Source organism: Lepidochelys olivacea (genome assembly GCF_965140295.1).
Source record: "Lepidochelys olivacea isolate rLepOli2 genome assembly, chromosome: 1".
Taxonomy (NCBI): Eukaryota; Metazoa; Chordata; order Testudines; family Cheloniidae; genus Lepidochelys; species Lepidochelys olivacea.
This window is the reverse complement of record NC_140411.1, coordinates 299,148,367-299,173,922: the sequence shown is the minus strand read 5'-3', so window position 1 is coordinate 299,173,922 and position 25,556 is coordinate 299,148,367. Positions and strand designations below refer to the sequence as shown.

Genomic DNA, 25,556 nt, shown 5'->3' with positions numbered 1-25,556 from the left:
GTTATTTTACATAATACCGGGTGGGACTGTAAATATTTTTGCTCTGTATCAGTATATTGCTAAATGCATAAATTTTGACAGTTTATGCCAGAAAATAGGGTACTGCATTTTTTTTCTTATGACTGATGCTACAGTATTTAATAAAGGGCCAATTCAAAATCAAAGAAGCTGATCTAAGAACAAAATGTAATAGTATTACTTATTTCCTTACTCCTGTGCAACACAGTATTTTTGTACTAAACTGATATGCAACTATGACACTGGGCAAGTTTGGGGCAAGGAAATAATGCTAAGCAGAAATGAAAACTGTACTAAAAAGTTATTTTTAAAGCTTTTCCAGAATTTCAGATTTTAAAAAATTTACTTTTTGCCAAATGCTTAGTCATTTGAGATTTGATATTGGTTATAGAACATAGACTACCAGTGTCTAATGACAGTGTAGTACTGTATCTGAATTATAAAGCTAAATAACCAATGCTTATAGTATGTTCACTCTTTTTGTTCATAAACATTACAATAAGTGTTTTAAGTGTGAGGAAAATATTGGTAAAACCAGCAACATAATTCAGTAACAGTAATTTAGTAAACGATGTCAAACATTGGCAAAAATTCATACAAATGTTTTATTTAATAACATTTTTCCTATTTAAGCACACCAAGTACCAGCAGGTGTTTTTAAGAAGATAATAATTATGAAAATTCTGTTGCAGCAATAGTTGATTAAGTTGATCTTTGATCTGCATACATATAACTATGTTTCACAATTCTCAAATAATACATATTTAGGCAGCTTGAACTATGTTATAAAAATTTTAATTCAGTACATGCCAATAGTAGAGACTCCAAGAGTTGTGTTAGAATTCACTAAACTAAAAGTGAAAATGGACTTACCAATAACACTGCATAATGAACATTCAAACCACATTTTCATGGCACCTTTAAATGCGAAGATTAAAAAGTTAGTCTGAAAATGCTTTGTAAGCATTTGTAGATTGCATTTAAATTATTATTTCTACTGCTTCACTTCACTTTTGTAAAACTGCATAAATTATGTTCCAGTAAACATATCAATTGTGCATGGATAATCTGTCATGAAAATGTGGTAGCTGTTGGCAGAAATTGTGTATTTGCATGTTTTGAAGAGAAGAGACTAAAGAAACTGGAGAAAATAAACTTTAATGAGATTCTCCGTTCAACGATGAGGCTTCTCCTCTGGGCGAAGATGACCTGGACATTCCCCTCTCTGTATTGTCAGAGCTAGAACCACTCTGACTGTGTTGATCTGCAGATGCGGCACTGGAAGCAGGTGGTGACTTAGTTTTCTCCTTAAAGTCTGTAATAATGACTGTCAGATCTCCAACGGTAACTTCCAAATGCTGGGCACTACTCCGATCCACATTTTTCAATCTTGGCCTAAATAAAACAGAATCAAATTAAAAGCTAAAAGCTTCCACATCCCATAATCCTCTTGCCCCTCCCATTTTTAGTGATCTTTGTAGAGAACGTATAACTTAGTGAAATACTGCACACAGCAATATTATGAATACATAAAATGAGAATGTACCACATAGCTAGCAACTCTATACTGTAATATTTAAATTTTTCTTCACCTCTAAATAATTTGATTTGAACAGGGCCCTCTGGATAATGTGGTTAAGGTGGTCACAAAACCGAACTCCACATTTTAAGATTTTTGCTTGGAAAAAATTAAGTCTCTAGTCTTCATGGCTGCAAAGAATGTTCAAAATGTGACCCCCCCAGTCATATCAGTGTCAGCAGACAGCCTGAAACAACAGCCCTGAGAAGTGTGAACTTCTCCATTCATCTTAGTGGGTGTTGCCTTTATGTTCTTAATATGCAGAAACCAGCTCCCAGGTCCTCTAACCAGTTGTTTCTAAACTTCTGCTATGCAGGTATTAGCAAATACAAATTCTACAGCACACTGAAAATTTAAAATTTGGAGTGGGCATCACGTAAATAGAATTTAATTTTAAAATAATTTACACAAAAAAACACTGACGACAGGGCTGGAGTCTGGGTTCCCTGATGCATAATTTAATATTAATATCCTGCATAGGACATGGGGCCACAAACTCTGGTTTGATTACTACTATTTTATTTTTTAGGACCACAACAGAACATTTAAACTATGTTCCATCAGCATGGTCTTTGCAGGTGCTAGTGCAATGGGTGATCTAGGCATGAAACGCTTTAATTTGATAGTTTTGTGTGTGTGCCAGGTGACAAATCATGTCACCACAGCAGCTGAAAATACCTGCTGACAACAGCAGCACAGCACCCAGCAAGCCTTTTAAAACTGACCTACAAAACCTATATTTGATTCCACAACTTTCTCCAGGCCAAGCTTTGGAAGTAAAGAAATTAACATGAAACCAAGATTTGGCAGGTGTGCTCCTAAAAGTAAATCTTAACCCTCCCCTTGCCCTACACAGGGATTTAGCGCCCTGCCTCAAGTAGAACTGATGCTGAGTCACCTCACCCCACCTTTTGCACTCCCACGCAGCCAAGAGTTGAAGCTGCATAATAATACACAGGGAGCCCAATGAGACTCTTGCCCCAAGGCTGAACTGGCATTAAAAAAGAACCTAACTGGTTGCTTGAAGATGTGGGGGTGGAGGGGAAGGATTCACTTTTGCCAGCCTGAAATAGGCTGCATGCCAGAAAAAAAATTTAGGGCTTACTGCATGCAGATTTTGTTATACATGTTTCTGGAAACATTTAAATGTGCTCCTTTTTTAAAAAAAATGTTCTTTTAAGTAATCCACGTAGAAACTAAGGTGAGCATTCTTAATCAGAACACAGTCTACCCAAAATCAGGTAGTACTTTTTTTTATAAACTTGTATGTAATACTTGAGTGTTTGATTTCTCTTCACTATTAATTTTTCAAGCAATTCTTTGTACAGCTTTTACTGAGATGATTTTTTTTAAAAAAAACAATATTCCCAGCCAAAGGCGTGCACATGGGAGGGCAAGCAGTGGCATCGGCCCACCTCAATAATTGGCAAGGTCACAGAGCTCAGCTCACTCTCCCTGCCGTGGCCCTGGGGTGGGCGGAGCTCTGTGACCCCACCACAGCCAAGTCCTTGTGGATACACTTATTCAGATAGCTCTACGGCACATGGATTTTCATTGAAATGGTGAGTGTTTATTTCTATGTATGTAATGTACATGTGTGTTGATATGGTTTAATGTGTATAATGTGTGTGTTTAATGTGCCCTTCCAAAAGCAGTAAAATTTAAATTGCTGTGCACACCCATGTTCCCAGCCCTTGCAATATCACCCCTTTTCACTTCTCATGTAATAAGACTATTTAACCTCCAACATTCCCACATAATTGTTACCATTCAGAACAATATCTCTTAAGATAGTAACTTATACATTTTGGCTGGCTAGAGTGTAACGTATTTATAATTAAAAATAAAAGACAAACATTACAAAAATCCTTTATCCCAGCTCTGTTCCATTTCCTTCCTGTTGAAAAAAAAAACAGTCTCAGCCTTTTCAATCTAAATTCTTGCTACTTCAAGATGTAAATTTGGAGAGTACTCTTTACTCTTTCTGGAGCAGTCCCTGAATAACACTGAAGGTCCTTGTTTCATCCAATGCATGGAAAATGTCTGCTACTTCTCTGCAGAAGTGATTCCACAGAATCTTCTTTGGCTGAACTCTGCCTCACAGACTGCAGCACTTCCAAAACACACAGTGACAGTATTTCCCTACATTTTCCTCTTTCTCTTAAGTAAGTTGCATCTCTTTTCAGTCTTCTTAGTTTTTTAGTTACATATTTGTGATTCAAGTAACTTTATACTTAATTTGGGGAAATCTGGGACAATATTATTTGTGTCTAGAGCTATGCAAACAACGATATTTTGGTTTGCTTGCAGTTCCAAAAAATAAAATACAAAAAAAAAATCAATTTGGGTCAACCCAGAAAGGAACTTTTTCTAGGTTTTCAGTGAATTGAAAAGCTAAAACAATTAGTTTCAGGTTAAATGAAATGTTTCTCTTTACCTGAAACAATGCATGTTTGGGTGTTTTTAGTTTTTTTAAATGACATCGAAGGAAATACTGAAACAGTCCATTTGAATAAAAAAAATCAAAATATTTAATTTTGCAAATATTAGAACAAAATGTTTAGACATTTTTGGATTCTGTTTTTTCCCCCCAGACACAAAATTTGGCAAAGCGGACACAAATTCATGAAACATTTTCTGTATCACCAAATCTGTATTTTTTTGCTGAAAAATTTCACCCAGTTCTACTTGTGTCTAACATCCTACATTTTTCCTTCAAACTGCAGGCTGTTCCTAGTCCATGGCAGGATCAAGACTTTGCGGCTACTTGCTTGAACTGTCTAAGAGTCCAAGATATCCTTCATTATTTCAATCCACTGTGTATGTTTTCAGCTTCATAAGTCAGTTTGGTCTCCAAAAGTAACTATTCTAGCCTTTGTTCCTTATCTCAAATTCTGCATTAATACCAACAACTCTAGTTGCCTACTTGTCCAGTACCTTATAGTCCCTTTTTCCATCCAATTCTATATAAACACTAGCCATTTTTCTCTTCTCCTGGAACATTATAGCTTCCATTTTTCTGTCTACATATCATTTTGCTAGATGAGGCAAACGCCTCATCTGACAACACCTAATTTACTTTACTGACAACACCTAATTTTCCCTCTCCTATTTAGTCCATTTAGTCTCCATCTTCTGGTCAAAACTACAAACTGCAAGATACTTTACATTAAACAGCATCATCATAAAACAATGAAACTTCAATAAATATTTAGTCTAATTTTAAAATGACTTGAGAACACTTATACTAGTAATGAAAAATTTGCATCATTTAATATTTTACAAATACCAAATTTTTTAATTTACCTGGTTTTCTTATGACTGTTCTTTTTGCTAGTTGTTTCCTTTTCACTTTTTTCCTTTTCTACTTTGTCTTTTTTCTCTTTCTTTGATTGTGTTGGGGGCACAAATTGCTGAGTAACCTGTTGTGCAACCAGCTGAGAGACAGGTCGAGGTTTCCTGTGAGCACATATATATTTATTATTTAGATTTTATAGTATCAGTCTTATACTCTACATTTCACAGTAATTAAAACAATAGTCAATACAAAATGCAAGACTGTTAAACACATCAAACTGCCAGCAGCTCATAATAAGAGCATACCCAATTCAAACTCACTGTATCCTGCCCATTAGCCTACTGATCCACCAAAAGAGACATGTTTTAAGGATTTAGAGACAGGGCTTTGTGCAGTGTGTGATGAGGTGTATCAACCTTGCATTGGCAATGTTAGAGTTAACACAATACTTTGGGCTCAAGAGGCCACACACCCCAAGCCATTGCTAGGCAAGCTCCCAATGGAGGGAGCATATAAAAGTAAGCAGCTCAGCTCAGTCTGGGCTGGCTGAGGAGGAGAGAGGACACGCACTGCAGGCTGCTGCTAAGAAGCCACCAGAGCTCCAAACCACTGAGGCAGAGCATCCTGACTATGCTGCAAGACCCCAGTCGACTGCGGAGACCAGAAAGGATGATGAGCCACTATCCACAAGGAGCTACAGAATCGGGATGAACAGTAGGAAGTGACCCAGGGAACACGTTTGGCCATATTAAGACCAGAACCCGAGGCCAGGGTACTTGGTTATCATAGGGTCCTGGGCTGGAACTCAGTGGAGTAGGGTGGGCCCAGGTTCCCCTACCTTCCCCACAATTGCCCTTAGGCACTATTGCCACTAGAGAAGGCAGCTCCATAGACTTGCCGTTGGGCAAACACTGCCACCAAGAGAGGCAGCCCCATAGACTGCTGCTGAAGTAAGTGGCCAGTTATTGGACTTTCACCACTAGGCGATGTGGCTACTGAAGTAAGAGGCCTCTTCTTGGACCCCAGCTGACCCACTGACACAGTATGCCCAGAAAATTAATATATGTAGACACACCAAAGGTGGTGATCTCTGAATAGGAAGAGCCTTCACAGAGAATGCCCTGTCAGCAGCACCCACCTGTTTAAATTAAAGGTCCCCAGTTTGAGCACATTTGCTCACAGCAAATGCAGTAATATCAAATGGGGAAAGAGCTGATCTTTCAGCTCACTAGATCCCAAGCCATTGTGGGCTTTATAGATTAAATCCAATACCCTCGAATGCCACACAGAAACTTTTGTGTTATATATTTTGCAATTTGTATTCTATTTTGTAATAAAAAAATAAAAAAGTTGAAATCAAAATGAAGCACTTTGATTGGTCAGATCAAAAAAAAATTCAGATTTTTCCTTTGCAGAATTTTGAAATGTTCAGGTTTCATTAGGATTCAGAAAACAAAATTTCCATCCTCTGTGTTGCTCTAGATATTCCTTAGAAAAATAAGCGTTGTGAAACCATGAGCACTGTACAATAATATTCAGGGCCGGCCCACAACATTTTGGCATCTGAGGCAGAGAGCTCAAATGACACCCCCGTGTCCCCTCGCTTGGGCCAAAACTTTGAAAGGTCTTAATTCTGCCTTCTTCCTGTTCTACTCCTCTCATGGTACTGCTCTGCTACCTTCCCCAATAAAGGAGAACTAACAACTTAAAATGCCTTGTTCAAAAATTGTAAGTAACACTTAACTTTCAAACGCCTGAACAACCCATCCTGAAGGACGACCCATCGCTCTCACAGATCTTGGGAGACAGGCCAGTCCTTCCTTACAGACAGCCCTCCAACCTGAAACAAATACTCACCAGCAACCACACACCACACCACAAAAACACTAACCCACGAACCTATCCTTGCAACAAAGCCCGTTGCCAACTGTGTCCACATACCTATTCAGGGGACACCATCATAGGGCCTAATCACATCAGCCCCACTATCAGAGGCTCCTTCACCTGCACATTTATCAAGGTGATCTATGCCATCATGTACCAGCAATGCCCCTCTGCCATGTACATTGGCCAAATCGGACGGCCTCTATGTAAAACAATAAATGGACACAAATCAGATGCCAAGAATTATAACATGCAAAAACCAGAACACTTCAATCTCTCTGGTTACTCGATTACAGACCTAAAAGTCGCAATTCTTCAAAAAAAAAAACAAAAAAAAAAACACACTTCAAAAACAGACTCCAAAGAGAGACTGCTGAATTGGAATTAATTCGCAAACTGGACACAATTAAATTAGGCTTGAATAAAGACTGGGACTGGATGTGTCATTACACAACGCAAAACTATTTCCCCATGTTTATTCCCCCTCACCACTGTTCCTCAGACGTTCTTGTCAATTGCTGAAAATGGCCCACCTTGATTATCACTAGAAAAGGTTTTTTTTCTTCTCCTGCTGGTGTTGGGTCATATTAAAGAAGTTCTGTATTAAAATCACAAATGAGTTTGATTCCCCATAGTTTAAATTCCAGGGTATTACTAATTAAGAGGTCTCTTGGGTTTTGGTGCTGTTTCTCTCCCTCTCTGTGTGAAACTTGCAAGCTGCTAATTGTGTTAGTACATTCTAAGACAGAGTCTGTTCTCAAAGCAATTCTTTGTAACAACAACAACTACTCACACAGAGAGAGACTCAAAGCAATACTCTCTAACAACAGAAACAGCACCCAGAGACTCCCCGCCCTTTTGTTGTATTCATCAAGCTTTGTTAACAATTGTGATTAAAATAGAGATAGAGGATGTATGTGGATGGATGCTTGGTGTGGATAATAACTGACTGATCAGGGAGGTGCCAGCTTAAGAATCCAGTGACCATTGGCTGAAGAAGGTGTCAAGTGGAAATAACCAGAGGACCCCCGGAGAGCAGACTGGAATCCACCCAACAGCCTCGAGGATGGGAGAACCGAAGATCAAAATAACATCTGGCAGCACGGAGCCATCAGGAATGTGCCATCTGCAGATTGATTCAGCAACAGTATGATGAAGCAATTCCCATAGACTGGCACAGGAAGAAATTCCTATTAAAAAATGGACTCTAGAAAGTGAGAACTTTGGGGTCTGATTCTGCAAACCAACTTCCAGGAGCATCAGATGAGCATCTGACAAGGCCCTGCTCCCTCCTTGTGTCCAGGCCACCTGGCCAGTGGCTTGGCATGAGCAACTCTAAAGCTGGTAACTATGATAACAACCTTGCAGAAAGTGTGTGTGTGTGTGTGTGTGTGTGTGTGTGTGTGTGTGTGTGTGTGTGTATAAATATGAAATTGAATGGAATGTTATAGCTATAACCGCTTACTAGGATTCTTTCTGTATTCACAATAAATGTGGCATTTTGCCTTTTCCCCTTTAATAAGATCATGCTGGTTTTTATTTTATTGTAAACGGTAATAGCTCACCTTACCTGATCACTCTCGTTACAGTGTGTATAGTAACACCCATTGTTTCATGTTCTCTGTGTATATAAAATCGCCCTACTGTATTTTCCACTGCATGCATCTGATGAAGTGAGCTGTAGCTCACGAAAGCTTATGCTCAAATAATTTTGTTAGTCTCTAAGGTGCCACAAGTACTCCTTTTCTTTTTGCGGATACAGACTAACACAGCTGCTACTCTGAAACCTGAACAGCAAATGTAACTTTTCTTGTCTGCATAATAAACACTGGCATTTTTATCGGTTTGAAGAATCAAAGTGGTGCTTTCCGTGCCTTCTTGGTTGCAAAGATTTGAACTGCTTCCTGAAGGTCCACAGTCTGGGGCCAGCTCATGCTCTATGGAGATAGTTGCAAGGCCGACCAGTCTCTTGTGTCATTGTGGAGTGTAGATGTGTTTTTATTAACTTCAGCTTGGAAAAGCTGCATTCTCCCCTGGCAACTGTTACAGGAAGTGTTAGAACTATGCGCAGAGCAACAAAAGCATTTGGAAAGAGGGTGGTCATCTTATTTGTGCACATATATTCCAGAACAGCCTTTGGAGTTGATCCTGCTGAAATGCATCTTGAAAGGGCTTTTAGTTCATCACCTAAACCACTCGCATCAATATCGCGCATGTCATCATGTGTCAACACTGTCACTAGTGCCCTGCATTGCTAGTGCAGGTCTTCAGGTGTAGTGAGGAGTTTTGGAATATCATACAACATCCCAAATACACTGCTGTGTTCCTTGAGCCGCATGAAACATTTCTTCAACTGACTGTATTGCACAATCTAGCACCTGGTTAAAGAATTCAACTTTGAATTGTTGTTTGGGGTCTTTTATGGGATTATCCCATGCCTCGTAATCAAAATGTCTTCTTCGGTGACTCTTGTATTCTTGAATGGGTGGGAAAATAGCTTCAGTGTGAAGTTCCTCTGCCAACTTCTGTGCACTCTTCAGAACGCTTTGAAATCCCTCACCTGACTGGTAAGACTGTAGGTATGACTTTGCTTTGTCCAGTTGTTCCATTGCTCCAGATATATCAAGGTCAACACCTTGGAGTCTCTTGCTTACAACATTTATTTCAAACAGTATGTCATGCCACAACATTAAGCCACACAGAAATTTGAAGTTATGTATGTTTCTGGTGATTCCGTTTCCCTCTGCCACTGTTCTCCCATTAACAGTTCCTGTCCTCCATATTGGCAACGCTGGCATCATCTATCTTCCCAATTTGGTGTTTGATAGTGTAGGGAGCCAGGGTGGCTTCCCTCCGAACCAGAGGGTAAAGAACCACCCTCTCAGCCTGAGTGGGCGAGGCCAGATCAAGCTTATGCCAATCCCCGGAAGGGGATTGGTGGGACAGGAAGTACAAAGGGCAAGGCCCTTTGCCCAGTGAAGAGAGCACCAGGGAGGGAGACAGACACAGGCTGCTCCCTCGTGATCCTGCTGCCGACCCAAGGGAGGCCCTGGACCAGGAGGAACCTGACCGGGAGGAAGGCCTGTGGCAACCAGGACTGCCAGCCGCTGAGTACCCGGAGGATCTGGAGGGGCCCGGCTGTAGCCCGGGCCATCGTGAGCCCGACACAGAGCGGGAGCTAGAGCTACTAGCAACGGAATACCCAGACGAGCTGGAGGGACTGGAGAGACCCGCTTGAGAGACCGGGTAGGAAGTAGCCCAGGGGCAGAACTGCACCATGGGGTGGGTGTATTTGGTGAGCGGGCGCGGATGGCCCCGCTGACTGAGCGGCGGGACCGTCACCTCCCACCACTGTCAGGGCCCTGGGCTGGAATGCAGTGGAGTTGGGTGGGCCTGCGTTCCCCTACCCTGGCCAACCTGCCTTGGTAGCAGAACTGTGTGCTACAAATCCATACCAGCGCTCCCCTGCCAGAGGGGCGCGCTGCAGACTCGTGCCGGCACTCCCCTGCCAGAGGGGCGCGCTGCAGACTCGTGCCGGCACTCCCCTGCCAGAGGGGCGCGCTGCAGACTCGTGCCGGCACTCCCCTGCCAGAGGGGCGCGCTGCAGACTCGTGCCGGCACTCCCCTGCCAGAGGGGCGCGCTGCAGACTCGTGCCGGCACTCCCCTGCCAGAGGGGCGCGCTGCAGACTCGTGCCGGCACTCCCCTGCCAGAGGGGCGCGCTGCAGACTCGTGCCGGCACTCCCCTGCCAGAGGGGCGCGCTGCAGACTCGTGCCGGCACTCCCCTGCCAGAGGGGCGCGCTGCAGACTCGTGCCGGCACTCCCCTGCCAGAGGGGCGCGCTGCAGACTCGTGCCGGCACTCCCCTGCCAGAGGGGCGCGCTGCAGACTCGTGCCGGCACTCCCCTGCCAGAGGGGCGCGCTGCAGACTCGTGCCGGCACACCTTTCCCGCTAATTCCCCAGCTCCCGAAAGGGGCGACTAAGGCCTGCCAGTGGGACTGTAGCTCTCCATCACCCCCTAGGGGCTCGGAGGACCGATTGAAACCTGTCACAGATAGGCTTTATCGCCTCCATTCGACTTTCCCATCATGTGGCACTCAGTGGTTTCAGTGTCAGAGAGGACGTTACTAGATGTTGCTTCAAAATTTGCCATCGATGAGTTGATGCAGAGAAAAATACATAGATGCTTTGAATTACATTAAAAAATTCAGCAGCCTCACTAGAAGCTGATGCTGCATCACTGACCACCAAGTTTAATGAATGAGAACTGCATGGGACAAAAAAGCTCGAGGGTCGGATCCGTGTCTGCACTCCTCTGTTCTTACATCTCATGTTGGCACCATTATTGTAGCCCTGACCTCTCATGTCAGCCATTGCAATTCCCGTATCTTCCAGCTTTTAAGAAGCACATTTATCATACCAGCTCCTGTAGTATCATCAATGTCAATAAATTCTAGAAAATGCTCTCCGACAATCACCATTGCAAGGACATTTTCACTTGGTTCTGTTGTTACAAAATGCACCATTGAAGTCATTTTTTCCGTATGGTTGATGTCAGGTGTGCAGTCCAGAATAACAGAGTAATATCTTGCTGACTTCAGATCTGCCACAATCTTCTGTTTGACTTTTGTTGCCAGTAACTGTATGATCTCATTTTGAATGGTTTTTCCAAGGTAGTGGTATGTGTACATTTCTTGGGTGGTGACTCTTCGTAGATACTCCTGGAGTACAGCATCAAACTCAGCCATCAGCTCCACAATTTAAAAGAAGTTTCCATTGTTTGGCACATACAGCTGATCTGAAGTGCCACGCAGTGCTAGGTTTTGGGTAGCAAGCATTCTCACAATGGCAATGAGCATTTTCAGAACATTTTGCCAGTAAAGAGACATCGATGCAATCTTCTCTTGATGCTGATCATCTCTGCTGGCCTTTAACCTTAGTCTCATCTCAAGCTCTTTCCATCTACAGAATGCTCTCTGGTGATTTGCTGCCTTCTCGTGGCATGCCAGATTTCTAGCCAGATTTTTCCAGTCCTTTGTTCCTGTAGGACTCAATGTGGCTGGACCATTAAACTGGAAGAGTTTGCAACAATAACAGTATGCAGCATTCTGGGTTTTTGAGTACATAAGATATGGCCTCTCCACTTTGTCACCGTTGGGGATTTCACGCCAGTAATGTGTTGGATGGAAACTTCTATTTTCATTGTCTTTGGGGAACACGAAATTTTTCATTCGCTGTGGCCCATGCAGTACAATGAAATCCCTCAGGCTTCTGCTTAAGTGGGTCCACAGTCCTGGATCATCTAGACTTAAGGAACTAAACTCAGCAGCAGCTGTTTCTTGCGCCTCCACCACTCTCTTTTCTGATCTACACTTTTCTTCAAGAATGTGCACAGTTACATCCATTTGAGATGGAGATATGGATGCTGCAGTAGCTGCCAGGTCACCTGCACTCTGATTAACTGGAAGATCAGGCATCTCATCAGCACTCACATCCTCACTGGGGCCAGAAGGCTCACTGTGAACATTTGTGTTTATGTATCTCAGGAGAGCTCCTTCCTGCTTAGATAGAAAAGCTTCCTTTGCTTGCTTTCTTTTTCTGAATGCTGCCCCCCAGAGGGGTGTTTTCTTCTTTCACTCATGACTGTTGTTCTGTGCCAGCTATAGTGGCTCTCAACACTCAATTGAAGCGGACAAATAAGCAGGCTGGTAGCAGGGCCTGAGTGAGGGAAGATATCAGCATCTTAAGGGCCTATCTGGCTCTTACTCCTTCAGTTGACTACCTGTTCTCCTCAAGTAGATTCAGGGAAGCAGCAAGAAACAGGAAGCTCCCTGAGAAGCATTTTCTACACTCTGGGTCCTAGTGGCGCCCCCCAGCAGTCTGGCATGTGAGGCGGCTGCCTCAGTTCACCTCATGGTAAGGCCAGCCCTGATAATATTCAGAAAATACAAAGCGGTTATTAAATCAAGCTTGAAATGCTGCAATCTCTAATGCATACTTAGAGCTTGTCTACACATACAGCTGCTTTGCTGCAGTGCATCTGGTGAAGATGCTCTATAGCAGATGTGGCCAAACTATGGCTCGTGAGCTGCATGCAGCTCTTTTTACAGTTAAAGTGCGGGCTTGTGGAGCCCACCATGCACACCCCCTCCCATTCTGCACCTACCAGACTGGGTGGAGGGGAGCTTGGAGCTTCTGCCCTGCGGCAGGGTGATAGGACTAGGGGCTTCTGCCGTGCGGTGGGGTAGTAGGATTAGGGACTTCTACGTTGCAGTGAGGTGTTGGGGAAGAAGCCCCATATCCCAGCAGGCACCGCTCCATGGGGCAGCTTGTGCGGGTCTTGTGGCTCTTGAACTTCTGAAGATTACTGAAGGCAGCTCAGGGGGGTCAGTAGGTTTGGCCACTCCTGAGTCTATACTGATGGGAGCGAGCTCTCTCGCCAACATCGCGCTGTCCACACCGATGCTTATGTCAGTGTAACTTATGTCACTTCGGAGGGTGGCTTAGTCACAACCCTGAGTGACATACGTTATGCCAATATAAACTATAGTTTTCAGAGTAGCAGCCGTGTTAGTCTGTATTTGCAAATAGAAATGGGTGTTTTTTTTCATGTTCTGTATGTATATAAATCTCCTCGCTGTATTTTCCACTGAATGCATCCGATGAAGTGAGCTGTAGCTCACAAAAGCTTATGCTCAAATAAATTGGTTAGTCTCGAAGGTGCCACTAGTACCCCTTTTCTTTTTTATAAACTATAGTGGAGATATAGCCTTATTTATTTTAGCCTGCAGGTTCACTTCTTCAGCATTTGTTGCTTTGGTGTAACAGTAATTGAAATAGTAAGCAGAATGCCAAAGTGACTGCCTTCAGCAAGTTATAGTATTTTCAGTAACTTCTATTATTGTTAAGGTTACATATAGTGTCCCACTGTCAACCTGAGAGGCCAGAGTGCTGGAGACACAATGAGACTGATACAATGGACAGAAGTTGAAACCTAGGTTCACCCAACACGCAGACATGGAGTAAAAACACCAGAACAACAAATGGAGGTAGAAAACCAACACATATTAGTTAGTGAGAACTATACAGTTTATGTAAGAAGGCAAAACACAGAACTATTTTCATTGTGGCCAAGTGGCATACATTTGCACTTGGTCCTGACAGGTAGTGCATGGCTGTCAGAGCATCTTGAGGCCAGAACTGCTGAACTACAACAACAGACAGTAGCTGAAATATTTATATGGAAATAGATACATAGATTTTTCAAGGTCACAAGGGACCATTGTGATTGTCTAGTCTCACCTCCTGCTGAACACAAGCCATAGGACTTCCTTGTATACCCCTGCTTCAGGTCCAATAACTGTGCGTGTACTAGAGTACGCTTTTAGAAAAAAAACCCACCCATCTTGATTTAAAAAATGTCCAATGATGGAAACACCACAAACCTTGGTAAATTGTTCCAATGATTAATTATCCTCACTGTTTAAAAAAAAAGTGCCCCTTACTTTTAATCTGAATTTGTCTAGCTTCAGCTTACAGCCATTGGATCTTGTAAAACCTTTGTCTGCTAGAGTAAGAACCTTCAGCCACTCCACGATTTTGCCCAGGATCAATGTCAGGCTGGGTCATTCCTTTTACCTTTTTTAAATACTGGCATGTTAGCATTCTTCAAGTCCTCTACAGTCCCCAAAGTCCCAAGACTGATTGAAAAATCAACATTACCCATTTGGAGACCTCTTCAGCAACCTATTGGATGCAAGTTATCTAAACCTACTGATTTAAAAAAACATGAGAATCCCAGCAGGTGTAGACATATATGCACTAATTCTCCTCAAGCTAACACAATGAACAGTAGTGTGATCACAGAAGCATGACAAATGGTGTCTCAGGCTACCCACCCAAGTATGTACCCAGGAGGTCCAGCAGGATTGTACTCAGGCAGCTCGCCTGAGCTATTGCCCATGCCTCTATAGCCACACTACTATTTTTAATGTGCTAACACAAGCAAAGCTAGCACCGATATGTCTACTGATACTGAGAATCACTCCTCCCACCTGCTGTATAGACATACCCTCAGTTAACTGTATGTGAGCATGAATAGTATTTCAGTATCATCAGATGATACAAATGCTGGCTTCTTGTCAAATACAGAACAAAATATTTATTTAAAACTTTTGCCTTTTTTACATCATTATTAATTCTGCCATGTCCCTCTAGTAATCGACTAATACCATTATTAAAATTGTTTTGTACCGATATACTTAAACACCTTTTTATTGTCTTTAATGCTGCTGACAGATTTCTCCATGTGTCCTTTTGCTTCCCTTATCAATTTTCTACACTTCCTAACTTCTAATTTACATTCAATACTATCAACTTCTTCATTCTTCTATTTTATACATACATATATATATATACACACACACACACACATACATATATATATTATATACACACACACACACACACAGAGAAAGAGAGAGCTTTCACTTCCCCTTTAAGCCAGGCTTTTTTAAAATTTGTTTTTAAACCGGTGTAGTCTTTTCTCTCTGGGATTGTGGATTTTGGGGTATACACTAAAATGTTCTTAAACAATTCCCAATTATCATTCACATTTTTCTATTTAAGTTCTTTCTCCCAGCTGATTCAGCTCAAATATTTTCAACTTTGTAAGTCAGTCCCTTTTAAAGCACCAAGTACATATTACTGATTTGTTTTCACATAAATGTATTCAAGTCATGATAACTTGCACTTAAATAACCACTAATTTTTACTTCTGAAATCAACTCCTCTTAATCTGTCAAAATGAGATCTTATACAGAATTCCCCCATATTGAATGCAACACTTTTTGAGTTAGGGATTTGTCAGCTGTAATATTTAAAACTTGCAAAGAAATATTAATACTTGCTGCATGAGATCTCCAGACTGAAGTCACCCACAATAATGCAGCTTCCCCTATCTTAACCCCCATCACCCTGCTACATTATAGACAGGGGTTAAGAAAAGCATATAAGAATACTGTACAGTGATCCTGCCTCAGAACTGGCTGCCACTATGCTCCAGTTGAGGTAGCAGGTGTCAAAATAGGAGGAAACAAGGTGGAATGGGTGTATAAACTCCTTTAGGTAGGAATCACCTTCTGACGGAGAGAAGGCTGATCATTGTGAATACATTAAGGAGATCCCTCCAGGAGAGGGATACAGTGAAACAGATGATCATGAGGCAATCATTAAGAAATACTGACATCAAAGTCTGTGGTGAATGTGAGAAGTTACTCACCCTGTGCAGTAACTGTGGTTCTTCAACATGTGCGTCCCTAAAGGTGCTCCTCTCTAGGTGTCCTAGCGTCCCCTATGCCCTTCATTGGAGATTATTCATAGCAGTGTCTGTTCAGCCTCCACATGCATGCTAGTCAGCCTCATGTTCTGCGCCATTGTTGTATAGTACTGCATGGGTGAACCGCCCTCAGTTCCTTCTCTTCTGCGAAGCTCCATAATAGAGAACTCTAAAGCAGAGGGGAAGAAGGGTGGGTAGTGGAGCAATCAAAGGGACACAGATCTCAAAGAACCAGAATTACTGCACAGGGTGAGTAACCAGTTTTTCTTTGAGTAATGTCCCTGTGGATGCTCCACTCTGGGTAACTATCAAGCAGTTCCCTCGAAGGCAAGGAAGGGGGCCTTCGGAATAGAGTCCAATACCGAAGAAAGCACAGCTGAGCCGACCACAGTATCAGAAGCAGAGTAGTGAGTTATTGCACAGTGTTCGGTGAATGTATGTAAAGACGCCCAAATGGCAGCCTTACATATTTCAATAATGGACACTTTTTGAGGAATGCTATAGAGGTTTAGGGTGGAAGACTGGCAGGTGAACTGTTCGGTTAATATGGAACTTGAAGACACTCTGGGTAAAAATTTTGATGGGGTCACAGAGCGATCATGTCCTTAAAAAAAAATACTGTGACAGGGGGATATGCTATAAAGGCCCCTATTTCCCCAATCCATCATCCCGATGTGATGGCTCTGAGGAATGTGGTCTTCACTGATAAATGGAGCAGTAAGCAGGTAGCCACTGGTTCAAGCAGTGGCCTTGTGAGACATTTAAGGACCAGATTGAGGTCCCAAACAGGAGTAGGGCACTTGACTAGTGGATAAAGATTTCTGAGTCCCCTGAGGAACCTCGCTGTCAATGGGTGGGCAAAACCAGAATAACCCTGTATTGGGGAGTGGAAAGCTGTGATGGCTGCCAGGTGGACTCTATTAGAGCTCATATATATACACACCAAAAAGTTCGGGACTATCTGGCAGCAATGAGGTCATCAGTGGAATATGTCTGAGGTCATATCGACAGACAAATGTTGTCCATTTTTGAGAGTACATGTAGCGTGTAGACTGTTTCCTGCTCTGCAATAGTACTATTTTTACTTCCTCTGAGGTGGTCTCTAATCCTGTGAATGATTGACAAAGCACTGTGAGATTGGAGTGAAGGATCTTCTTGCCTTCCTGGGAGAGATGAGGAGCAATGTGGAGAATGATTAGTGAGCATCCAGCCAACTGTACTAAGTAAACCATGCTTGTCTGGGCCAGGTCGGAACTATTAGCATAACTCTGGCTTTCTCTTTTTTTATTTTGTGCATAACTTTGGCTATTAAAGGAATAGATGGGAATGCACACAAGAGATCCTAGCCCAATGAAACTGAAATGCATCCACCAGGGATCAATGACCCAGTCCTCTTCTTAAGCAAAACTAGGAACGTTTCTTGTTTAACTGTGTGGCAAACAGGTCTATCTAAGGGTGCCCCATTGACAGAATATGTGGTGTAATAGGCTGAGGTCTATGTCTCATTCATGGTCTTGGAAGAACATCTGCTGAGTACATCCCCGGTCACGTTCTGAATACCTGCTGTGATGACGACCGAGTTGCATCTGCACCAATTCCAAAGCTTGCTCTTTTTTGGTACCAGGTAATACCGGGAATAAAACCCCTTCCCTCTGGGCTGCATGGGGACTGGTTGTATAGTTCCCAACCATAAGAGAGTCTATTTCTTGAAAAAACAAGTTCCCGTGAGAGGGGTCCCTGAAAACGGGCAGGGAAAGGGGGTTTGTTGGTGAAAGCATGGTAATATGGATGGCATACTCTGTGGAGATGATCTCAAAACCCACTTTTCTGTAGCGATTGACTCTCAAGCCCGCCTGAAGGGGTAAAGGCAGTCACCAAAGGGAGGAAGGCAGGTGAATTGCTGCAGCTGATAAGGATGAGGATAGTAATTCAGGCCTTCTACCTCCAAGCAGCAATCTTGACAGGCTGGTATAAGACTGCAAGGTGGAAGGCTGAGAAGTGGACGGTTTCCATCTCTGAAATCTGTCTTTTGATGTGGTTCGTATGGCCTCTGGGAGGTTAGGAATTGAGCAGGATGTGATCTCCTAGCAGTCTGGGACTTGCTGAGCTCTCTCTTGTAGGTAGGTGTACAAATGCTATGAGAATGTAAGGTAGCACTTGAGCCCTTTAACATTCGCAAAGATTCATCTGTGGTGTCCACAAATAATTCAGACCCATCAAAATGAAGGTCCTCCACCATATTTTGGAAATCCGGAGAGCTGGAGCCAGGAAGCCCTTCTCATAACTACTGCTGTAGCGATCGAATAGGTGGCAGCATCAGCAGTGTCGAGGGAGGCTTGTAGAGATATTCTGGTGAGTAGTTGGCCCTCTGCAATAATTGCCTGGAATGCCTTCCTGTGCTCTGCCGGTAGGTGGTCAACAAAAGAGTTCAGTTTGGTACAATTTATATGATTGTAATTTGCCATTAGTGCCTGGTAATTGGCAATTCTAAATTGTAAGGAGGCACATGAGCCAGACTTCCTTCCCAGTAGGTATAGATGCTTATGGTCTTTTTCAGGGGGCATGGTTTTAGCATGGGTGTTGCCTTCTACATTCCAGATTAACTGTATCGACTACGAACGAGTTAGGTGAAGGATGCAAAAAAAAATTCTGCATCTTTTGCTGGAACATAATATTTCTTATCTGCTCTCTTGCATGTAGGCAGAATAGAAGCTGGAGTGCTGGAGTCAAACAATCTTCACTGGGTCCAGAAGGGCTTCACTGACAGACAAAAATGTGCATGCAGATGAGGGTGAATGAAAGATATCAAGCAGCTTATGGTGAGGTTCTTTAACCTCCCCGAGAGGGATCTGCAAGGAGTCAACAATTCTCTTGATTAGATCCTCAAACTTTTTAAAATCATCCATCAAGGATGGAGGAGGGAGGCATGACAGCTTCATCTGGAGATGAAGATGAAATGTTGGCCATAACCAAGACCTCTTCATCGGCTCTAGCTTCCCGCTCCTCAAAAGATTCTTCTTGAGGGTCAGGTCTCCAAGAGAGGGCAGGTGATGCAGGTTTCCTCTCTCTCTGACAGGTGGAGCTCAATGTCCTGGAAAATTGTTAGCGATAGGGGTGAAAGCAATGTTGTAGCAGATGACTTAGGCCAAGAGGTACATCTCTGCTGACGGGGGGGGGGGGGGGGAAAAACGACTTCGGCGGTCAAAAGGACCAGTGGCGGCCAGAGTCCCAGGCCCTTTAAATCCTTAAAGCAATATGACAGCTAGATCATTAAACTCTTAATGGATAAGGGGGGGGGGGGGAATTACTTAGGTGGAAGTATAATGGCAGATTAGAAGAAAGGGGGCAGTGAGTGGAGAGGGAATAATAAAAGATGGAGAAGGAATAGGATGTTGATGTGAGGCGAATTATTGTATAAGTCCTCTTGGAAAAATACTTTGCCAAACTAGTTATAAATTATTATTGGTATTGCAGCAGTGCCCAGAGGGCCATGTCTCAGCTATGGTCTCTGTCTCAATGAGCTTGTAGCTTTATCTATTCTAATGCAGTGATTCTCAACACATGGCCTGCAGGCAGCTTGCAGCCCCATCAGTACACAGCTGCGGCTAATGTGACATTCTCAGGGACATGCAGGTAGTATATATATTGTGTGGACGCGGCCCACCATAACACAGAGAGCTGCATATGCAGCCCACAATGGTAAATATGCGGAGAACCACTGACCTAGTGTTAAAGCATGTGTCTGGTTGTTGTACCACTCATCACTAATTTCACGTTTCTTCAACGTTTCTCTGCATGAGCATTTTCTAAATAAATCTATACTTTGGCTTTCTTCATTAATCATTGCTTGGTAATTTTTACTTTTCAATACTGATCTCTGATCTTAGAACCAGGTCAGATCTCTTTTCAGAGCTCAAAAAATGCTATTGAGGGAAAGGACAGGAATTCTGGATAAAAAATTGAAGCTTACCCTGTTTAGGGTTGACCATATCTATGATCAAACCAGTACTACAGGCAGAAATACTTCTACAAATGCCAGAAAAAGTTACTTCTTGTATCCTTTTTCTATAAATGGGAATTAGTCCAGTTACACCTGCATGTAGGCATAAAAGTAACATACCTCATAGAATATCAGAGTTGGAAGAGACCTCAGGAGATCTAGTCCAACCCCCTGCTCAAAGCAGGACCAATCCCCAATTTTTTTCCCCCAGATCCCTAAATGGCCCCCTCAAGGATTGAACTCACAACCCTGGGTTTAGTAGGCCAATGATCAAACCACTGAGCTCTCTCTCCTCCCCAATGTTAATAAAATACACAATTGTTTAAAAAGACCAGTAGAACAAATACTAAAATTGAATAGTATTTTCTAACTTCATCTATTTTAATTTGTCTATAAGAATATATATTGTAGCCATAAACTAGTTCTGTTTTTTGTAACGTAATTTAGGAGTATTCTTGCAGGTGATCAAAATAATCAAACCTCAGCCACCTGTTATGTCTTGACTAATACCTAGATTGTAAACTTTGTAGGACAGGGACTTAAAATAATTGTTTTTGGTATCGTGCTTAGCTCAGTGGGGCCTTGATGGCCAATTGGGGCTCATAGGCAGTACAGTAATCAAAATAAATAAGCTAGTTTGCCCTGTATGTGAAACTGGAATTATTTAAAATCAAAGATTTTTATGGTAGCTGTATCTAAGACTTTTCTTTCTAATCTGAATTTAGCTTCTGTGACCCAGCACTTGCCAGAAATTACTCCTAGATGTCTCATCAGACATGCCATTTTCTTACTGGACAGGCAAGACACAGGGGTGAAAAGCACATTGCAGGTCACAGAACCTCACCCATCCACTCCTGTAGTGGGCCTATAACCTCTGGCTGAGTTTCAGAAGTCCTCAAATCTTCATTTAAAGACTTAAAATTACAGCGAATACATAATTTATTCTAGTTCAAACCAGCAAGTGACCCATGTCTCAATGCTGCAGAGGCAGGAGAAACCCCCCAGAGTGTCTGTCAATCTGACCTGGGGGAAAATTCCTTCATGATCCCAAATATAATGATCAGTTAGACCATGAACATGTGAGCGAGACCCATCAGCTACACACCTTGGAAAGACTTCTCTGGAGTAAACTCAGAGAACTCCCCATCTAGCATGCCATCTCTGGTAGCTGGAAATATTTGCTTATAGCTGTCATGGATGAGCCACATGACATTGTGGGCAAACTTATCATGCTCAGTCTTAAAACAAGTTAATCTTTTTGTCCCCTACTATTCCCCTTGGAAGGTTGTTCCAGAATGTCACTCCTCAGATGGCTAGAAATCTTCATCTAATTTCAAGCCTAAACTTATTGATGACCAGTTTATATCCATTATTCTTGTGCCATAATTGGCCCTTAACTTAAAATAACTCCTCTCCCTTCCCTGATGTTTATCCCTCTGATGTATTTATAGAGAGCAATCGTCTCTTCCCTCAGCCTTCATTTTGTTAGGATAAACAAGCCACACTCCTTAAATTTCCTCTGGTAAGGTAGGTTCTCCATTCCTCTGATCTAGTTCTAGTAGTCCTTCTCTGTATCTGTTCCAATTTGAAGATGGGATACTGGAATTGCACATGATATTCCACAGGATCTCTCACCAGTTCCCTGTATAATGATAATACTTCCTTATCTCTACTGAAAGCACCTCCTCTGTGCATCCTAGGATTGCATTATTCTTTTTCATAGCTGCACCACACTGGGGCTCTCAGCCATTCTGTGATTGACCAATACACCCAAGACTTTCTCCACCTCTCTTGCTTCCAACTGATACATCCTCATCTTATATCAAAAAATTTTTTGTTATTAGTCCCTAAGTACGGGACCTTGAACTTTGCACTATTAACATTTCATCCGATTTCTATTACTCCAGTTTTCGTGGACAACATTAAATAAGATTGGTCCCAAGACCAATCCTTGAGGAACTCCACTAGTAACTTCCCTCCAGCCTGACAGTTCACCTTTTAGCATGACCTGTTGTAGTCTCCAATTTAACCAGTTCTTTACCCACCTTTCGATTCTTGTATTAATCCGCTCTTACCCAATTTAACGATTATATTTCCCTAGCTGCTTTACGTGGCTCATTTTTTCTGTGCACTGTAACAAGCAATTTCTATTCACCTATTGATAAAGTATATGTGCACTATGGTGTTAGTTTTTAATAAAATTACATAAATGTTCAGGTATTCAAATTCAGCGTGTCCACTGAACTCATGACAAATTGCTAGTGCAGCTCTCCCTACTATAAAGTTTGGGAAGCCAGGGCCTAGCACGTAACTGCCTGTGAAAAGCAATTCATAGAGGAGGTAACTATGCAGTGGCAACTACAACACTGACAGATTACTTTTGGTTCATGGACACACATCTCTCTTTCAAGTGTTCAGGGAGCTAGCCTCTGAGTGACCATTTATTATTAAAGATAAGATATTCACATAAATGTACATCTGATCCAAAAGTACTCTAAAGTAGATTTATTTCATTCTGCAGGATTTTACCAATGATTAATAATTAGGCTTGGAAAGATTAGATTTTTATTAGTAAATGTTGATTTCACCATACACACAAAAAAAATTTCCGTCAATAATAGCTGAAATTTATAGATAGGCAAAGTAAGAAAAATGCTGCTTGAGAACTTAGAGTTTGATTTCACAATATTTACTTTGTATATGTTGATATGATGTTGACAATTTAGCTTTTTGAATCTCAACATCTGTCATTAATTGCTGTCTGACCTTCCAATTGTCTGAATCCCCCCCATAATTTCCCACAATTGTGAAAATTTAAAAATTAAAATTAAAAAAGCATAAAAATAAATTGATGTCAAAATTATAAATAAAAATTGAATTTTTCCAAGCCTAATAAATAATAATGAATAGAACTTTTCATCTCCAAGCTTACAAGCACTAATTCATCCACTCACATAAATCATCTTTAGTCAAACACTGGAAAGTTTATTTTCAATGGAATGGATAATACAAACACAAAACCCTGCCAAATTATGGTATTTCAGTCTCAGAAGAGACTAAAATTTGCTTAGGGAGGATGGGGGGAGATGGAGCAGTCATATCACTTCAATCAGATGTAGATTTTCCTGTCAAAGTTCATTTTCAGTCCTTGTCCTCATGTATCATGGCAACATTTTGTAGAAGAATTTTAATGAAACTTTTGCAACAAACCCTAGACTGCTGACTATATGTAAATGAGCATACCTGCTGTACTTAGTCCAGTTATCTCCATATTTAGCAGAAGCCCTCATGTCAAATCTAGTCAAGGGAGTCCCAGCTAATCAAGCTTATCCAGAAATCAAAATGGTGAACTCAATCACCTTCACTCTTGCAGCCCATGCCTAAATTAGAATCATTCAATGGCCTGAAGAGTCATGAAGAGTAATCCCCCTAATGATGACAGGTATCCTTCCTCCCCCCTCCTCATTCATCCAGAACTTTCTTCATTACCTCAGTCCTAATTCTACTTAAAATCCAGAAGCCAGGATGCGGTCTTGTAAGGATCCAAAGTATTATTATTAGGACTATTATCGTTAAATCCACACAAAATAAAGCTGCTGAGATAATTTCTTGTCCATCGATTTAGCCATGTCTCTTACACACAACTTTGAATCTCTTCACTGGCTTCCTCTTTTCAACACAAGTTAAATTTTTTTGTCCTCAGTTTCTATCTACTTACATGGCCATCCTTACTGTTGCATCTGAGGACCACACAATCTTTAGCAATAATCTTCAGTATGCTGGTGACACAGAAAAGTACTTATTACTACTACTTATAACTGAGACACAGAAAAACTAAGTGACCTATCACAGGAAGTCTGCAGTAAAGCAGAAAACTTGAGTCTCTCAATCCCAAGCTAGCACCCTAACAACTACACCAAGACATTCCACCTCCAATGAGAGAGACAGTGGATAAGGAAAGAGGCTCAGTGTGTCACCCACCTCCTGTTCCATGACCAAAGTTTGTTTTGATATCTCACTTGTTTGCTTCTTCCAGAATTCTCTCTGCTTTCTTTTACACCATCCCCTGTACAAGGGATGTCCTCCCTCCCAAGCTAATTCAAAAGGCAACTAAAGTCCCCTAATTCAGGCCCCTCCTGAAGGCTCACTTTTGCTATAGTGTCTATGGGCTTGTCTTCATGTACAGCACTACAGGGGCACAGTTGCACCAGCCGCTGTAGCACTTTAGTGAAGACGTACTAAGCTGACAGGAGAGCTTCTCCTGTCGACATAGTTAATCCACCTCCCCAATAGGCAGTAGCTATGTCAACAGGAGAAGCTCTCTCACCAATGTAGTGCTCTCTATATAGGGGCTTAGATCACTATAACTATGTCGCTCAGGGGTGTGGATTTTTCACCAATATAGGTCTGTAGTGTAGACCTGGCCTATAAGAATCTAACCAGCTGATTGTGGCAGCATTGTAGAGTATTTGGAAATAGTATGTATCTTACAAAAATAAAATCCAAACATATTACTAAAACATAGTTATCAGGACATTATTAATTATTGCTTTGTCTCTTGACCTCCCTTCCCCCAACCCCTCCGTCTTTGGGTCTTTTTTATCCTTTTTTGGAATGCAAGCTCTTTGCAGCAGTCACTGTGCCTTTTTAATGTTCATATAGCACGTTGTACATTATGTACAGTAAAAATCCCCACTTCCACAGGGCCTAAGAAACAGTGTACGTACTTTTTTTCAGCAGCTGAAGAGTGGGATAATATTTGGCAGCTATTTCAACGTTTCACAATATAAAGTGTAAACTAATTTATCTCTAGCTCTTGTTAGGTTCACATAGAGCTCAATGGATCTGGATGCTCTCCGATCCCTATCTGCATTGTGTCCTCTGTGTTGTAGGAGATGTGTGTGTTCCCGACTAAGCTCTCTAAGTCAAAATATTCTACATTTCTTTCAACGGGAATGATGGAATTCCATCTGCTGATATTGCCCTTCCCCATTCTTTCATGTAACCTCACTGAGATAAGATTTAAAAATATCTTATCAAGATCTCTATTTTATGAATTTTTCCAACCCTAATTTCTCTTAACCTTTAACAAGCCCAGTCCATGTGAAAGATGCCAGACTGACGTCCTCTACTTGTTTACCTTAACAAGCACAACAGTTTACAAAAAACACACTTCAACTCAAAATATGGGAGAGGACGAAGAGGGAATTTGTGGGAGATAAGCCATCTCTAGAGGCTAAAAGATAGGCTTTGTATAAAAGTTATGGGGGTGGAGACTGAGCTGCCAGCAAAAGTGACATTTCCAATTGTCATTTGGGAAATAAGTTCTAGTAATGGATCCTGATGACAAAATACTTTATCATTGCTCTCATGGATTGTCTCTTCACCAGAACTACTCCATGGTATTAGATCTTAGTACCGCATGCTTAGTTACATAATT

The 25,556-nt window shown here is 41.9% G+C and overlaps 1 protein-coding gene across 1 annotated transcript in view; it reads right to left on the bottom strand.

Annotated features, from left to right (window-relative positions):
* Positions 1-629: 629 nt before the first annotated feature.
* The window catches only part of YAF2 (YY1 associated factor 2), a 43,908-nt gene continuing 18,981 nt past the window's right edge, over positions 630-25,556 (bottom strand). Inside the window, exons 3-4 of the mRNA XM_084617910.1 lie at positions 4,904-5,056; positions 630-1,413 (exon numbers count right to left, since the gene is read on the bottom strand). Coding sequence (XP_084474036.1) covers positions 1,176-1,413; positions 4,904-5,056 — 391 coding nt within the window. The 3' untranslated portion in view covers positions 630-1,175. The remainder of the gene's footprint in view (positions 1,414-4,903; positions 5,057-25,556) is intronic.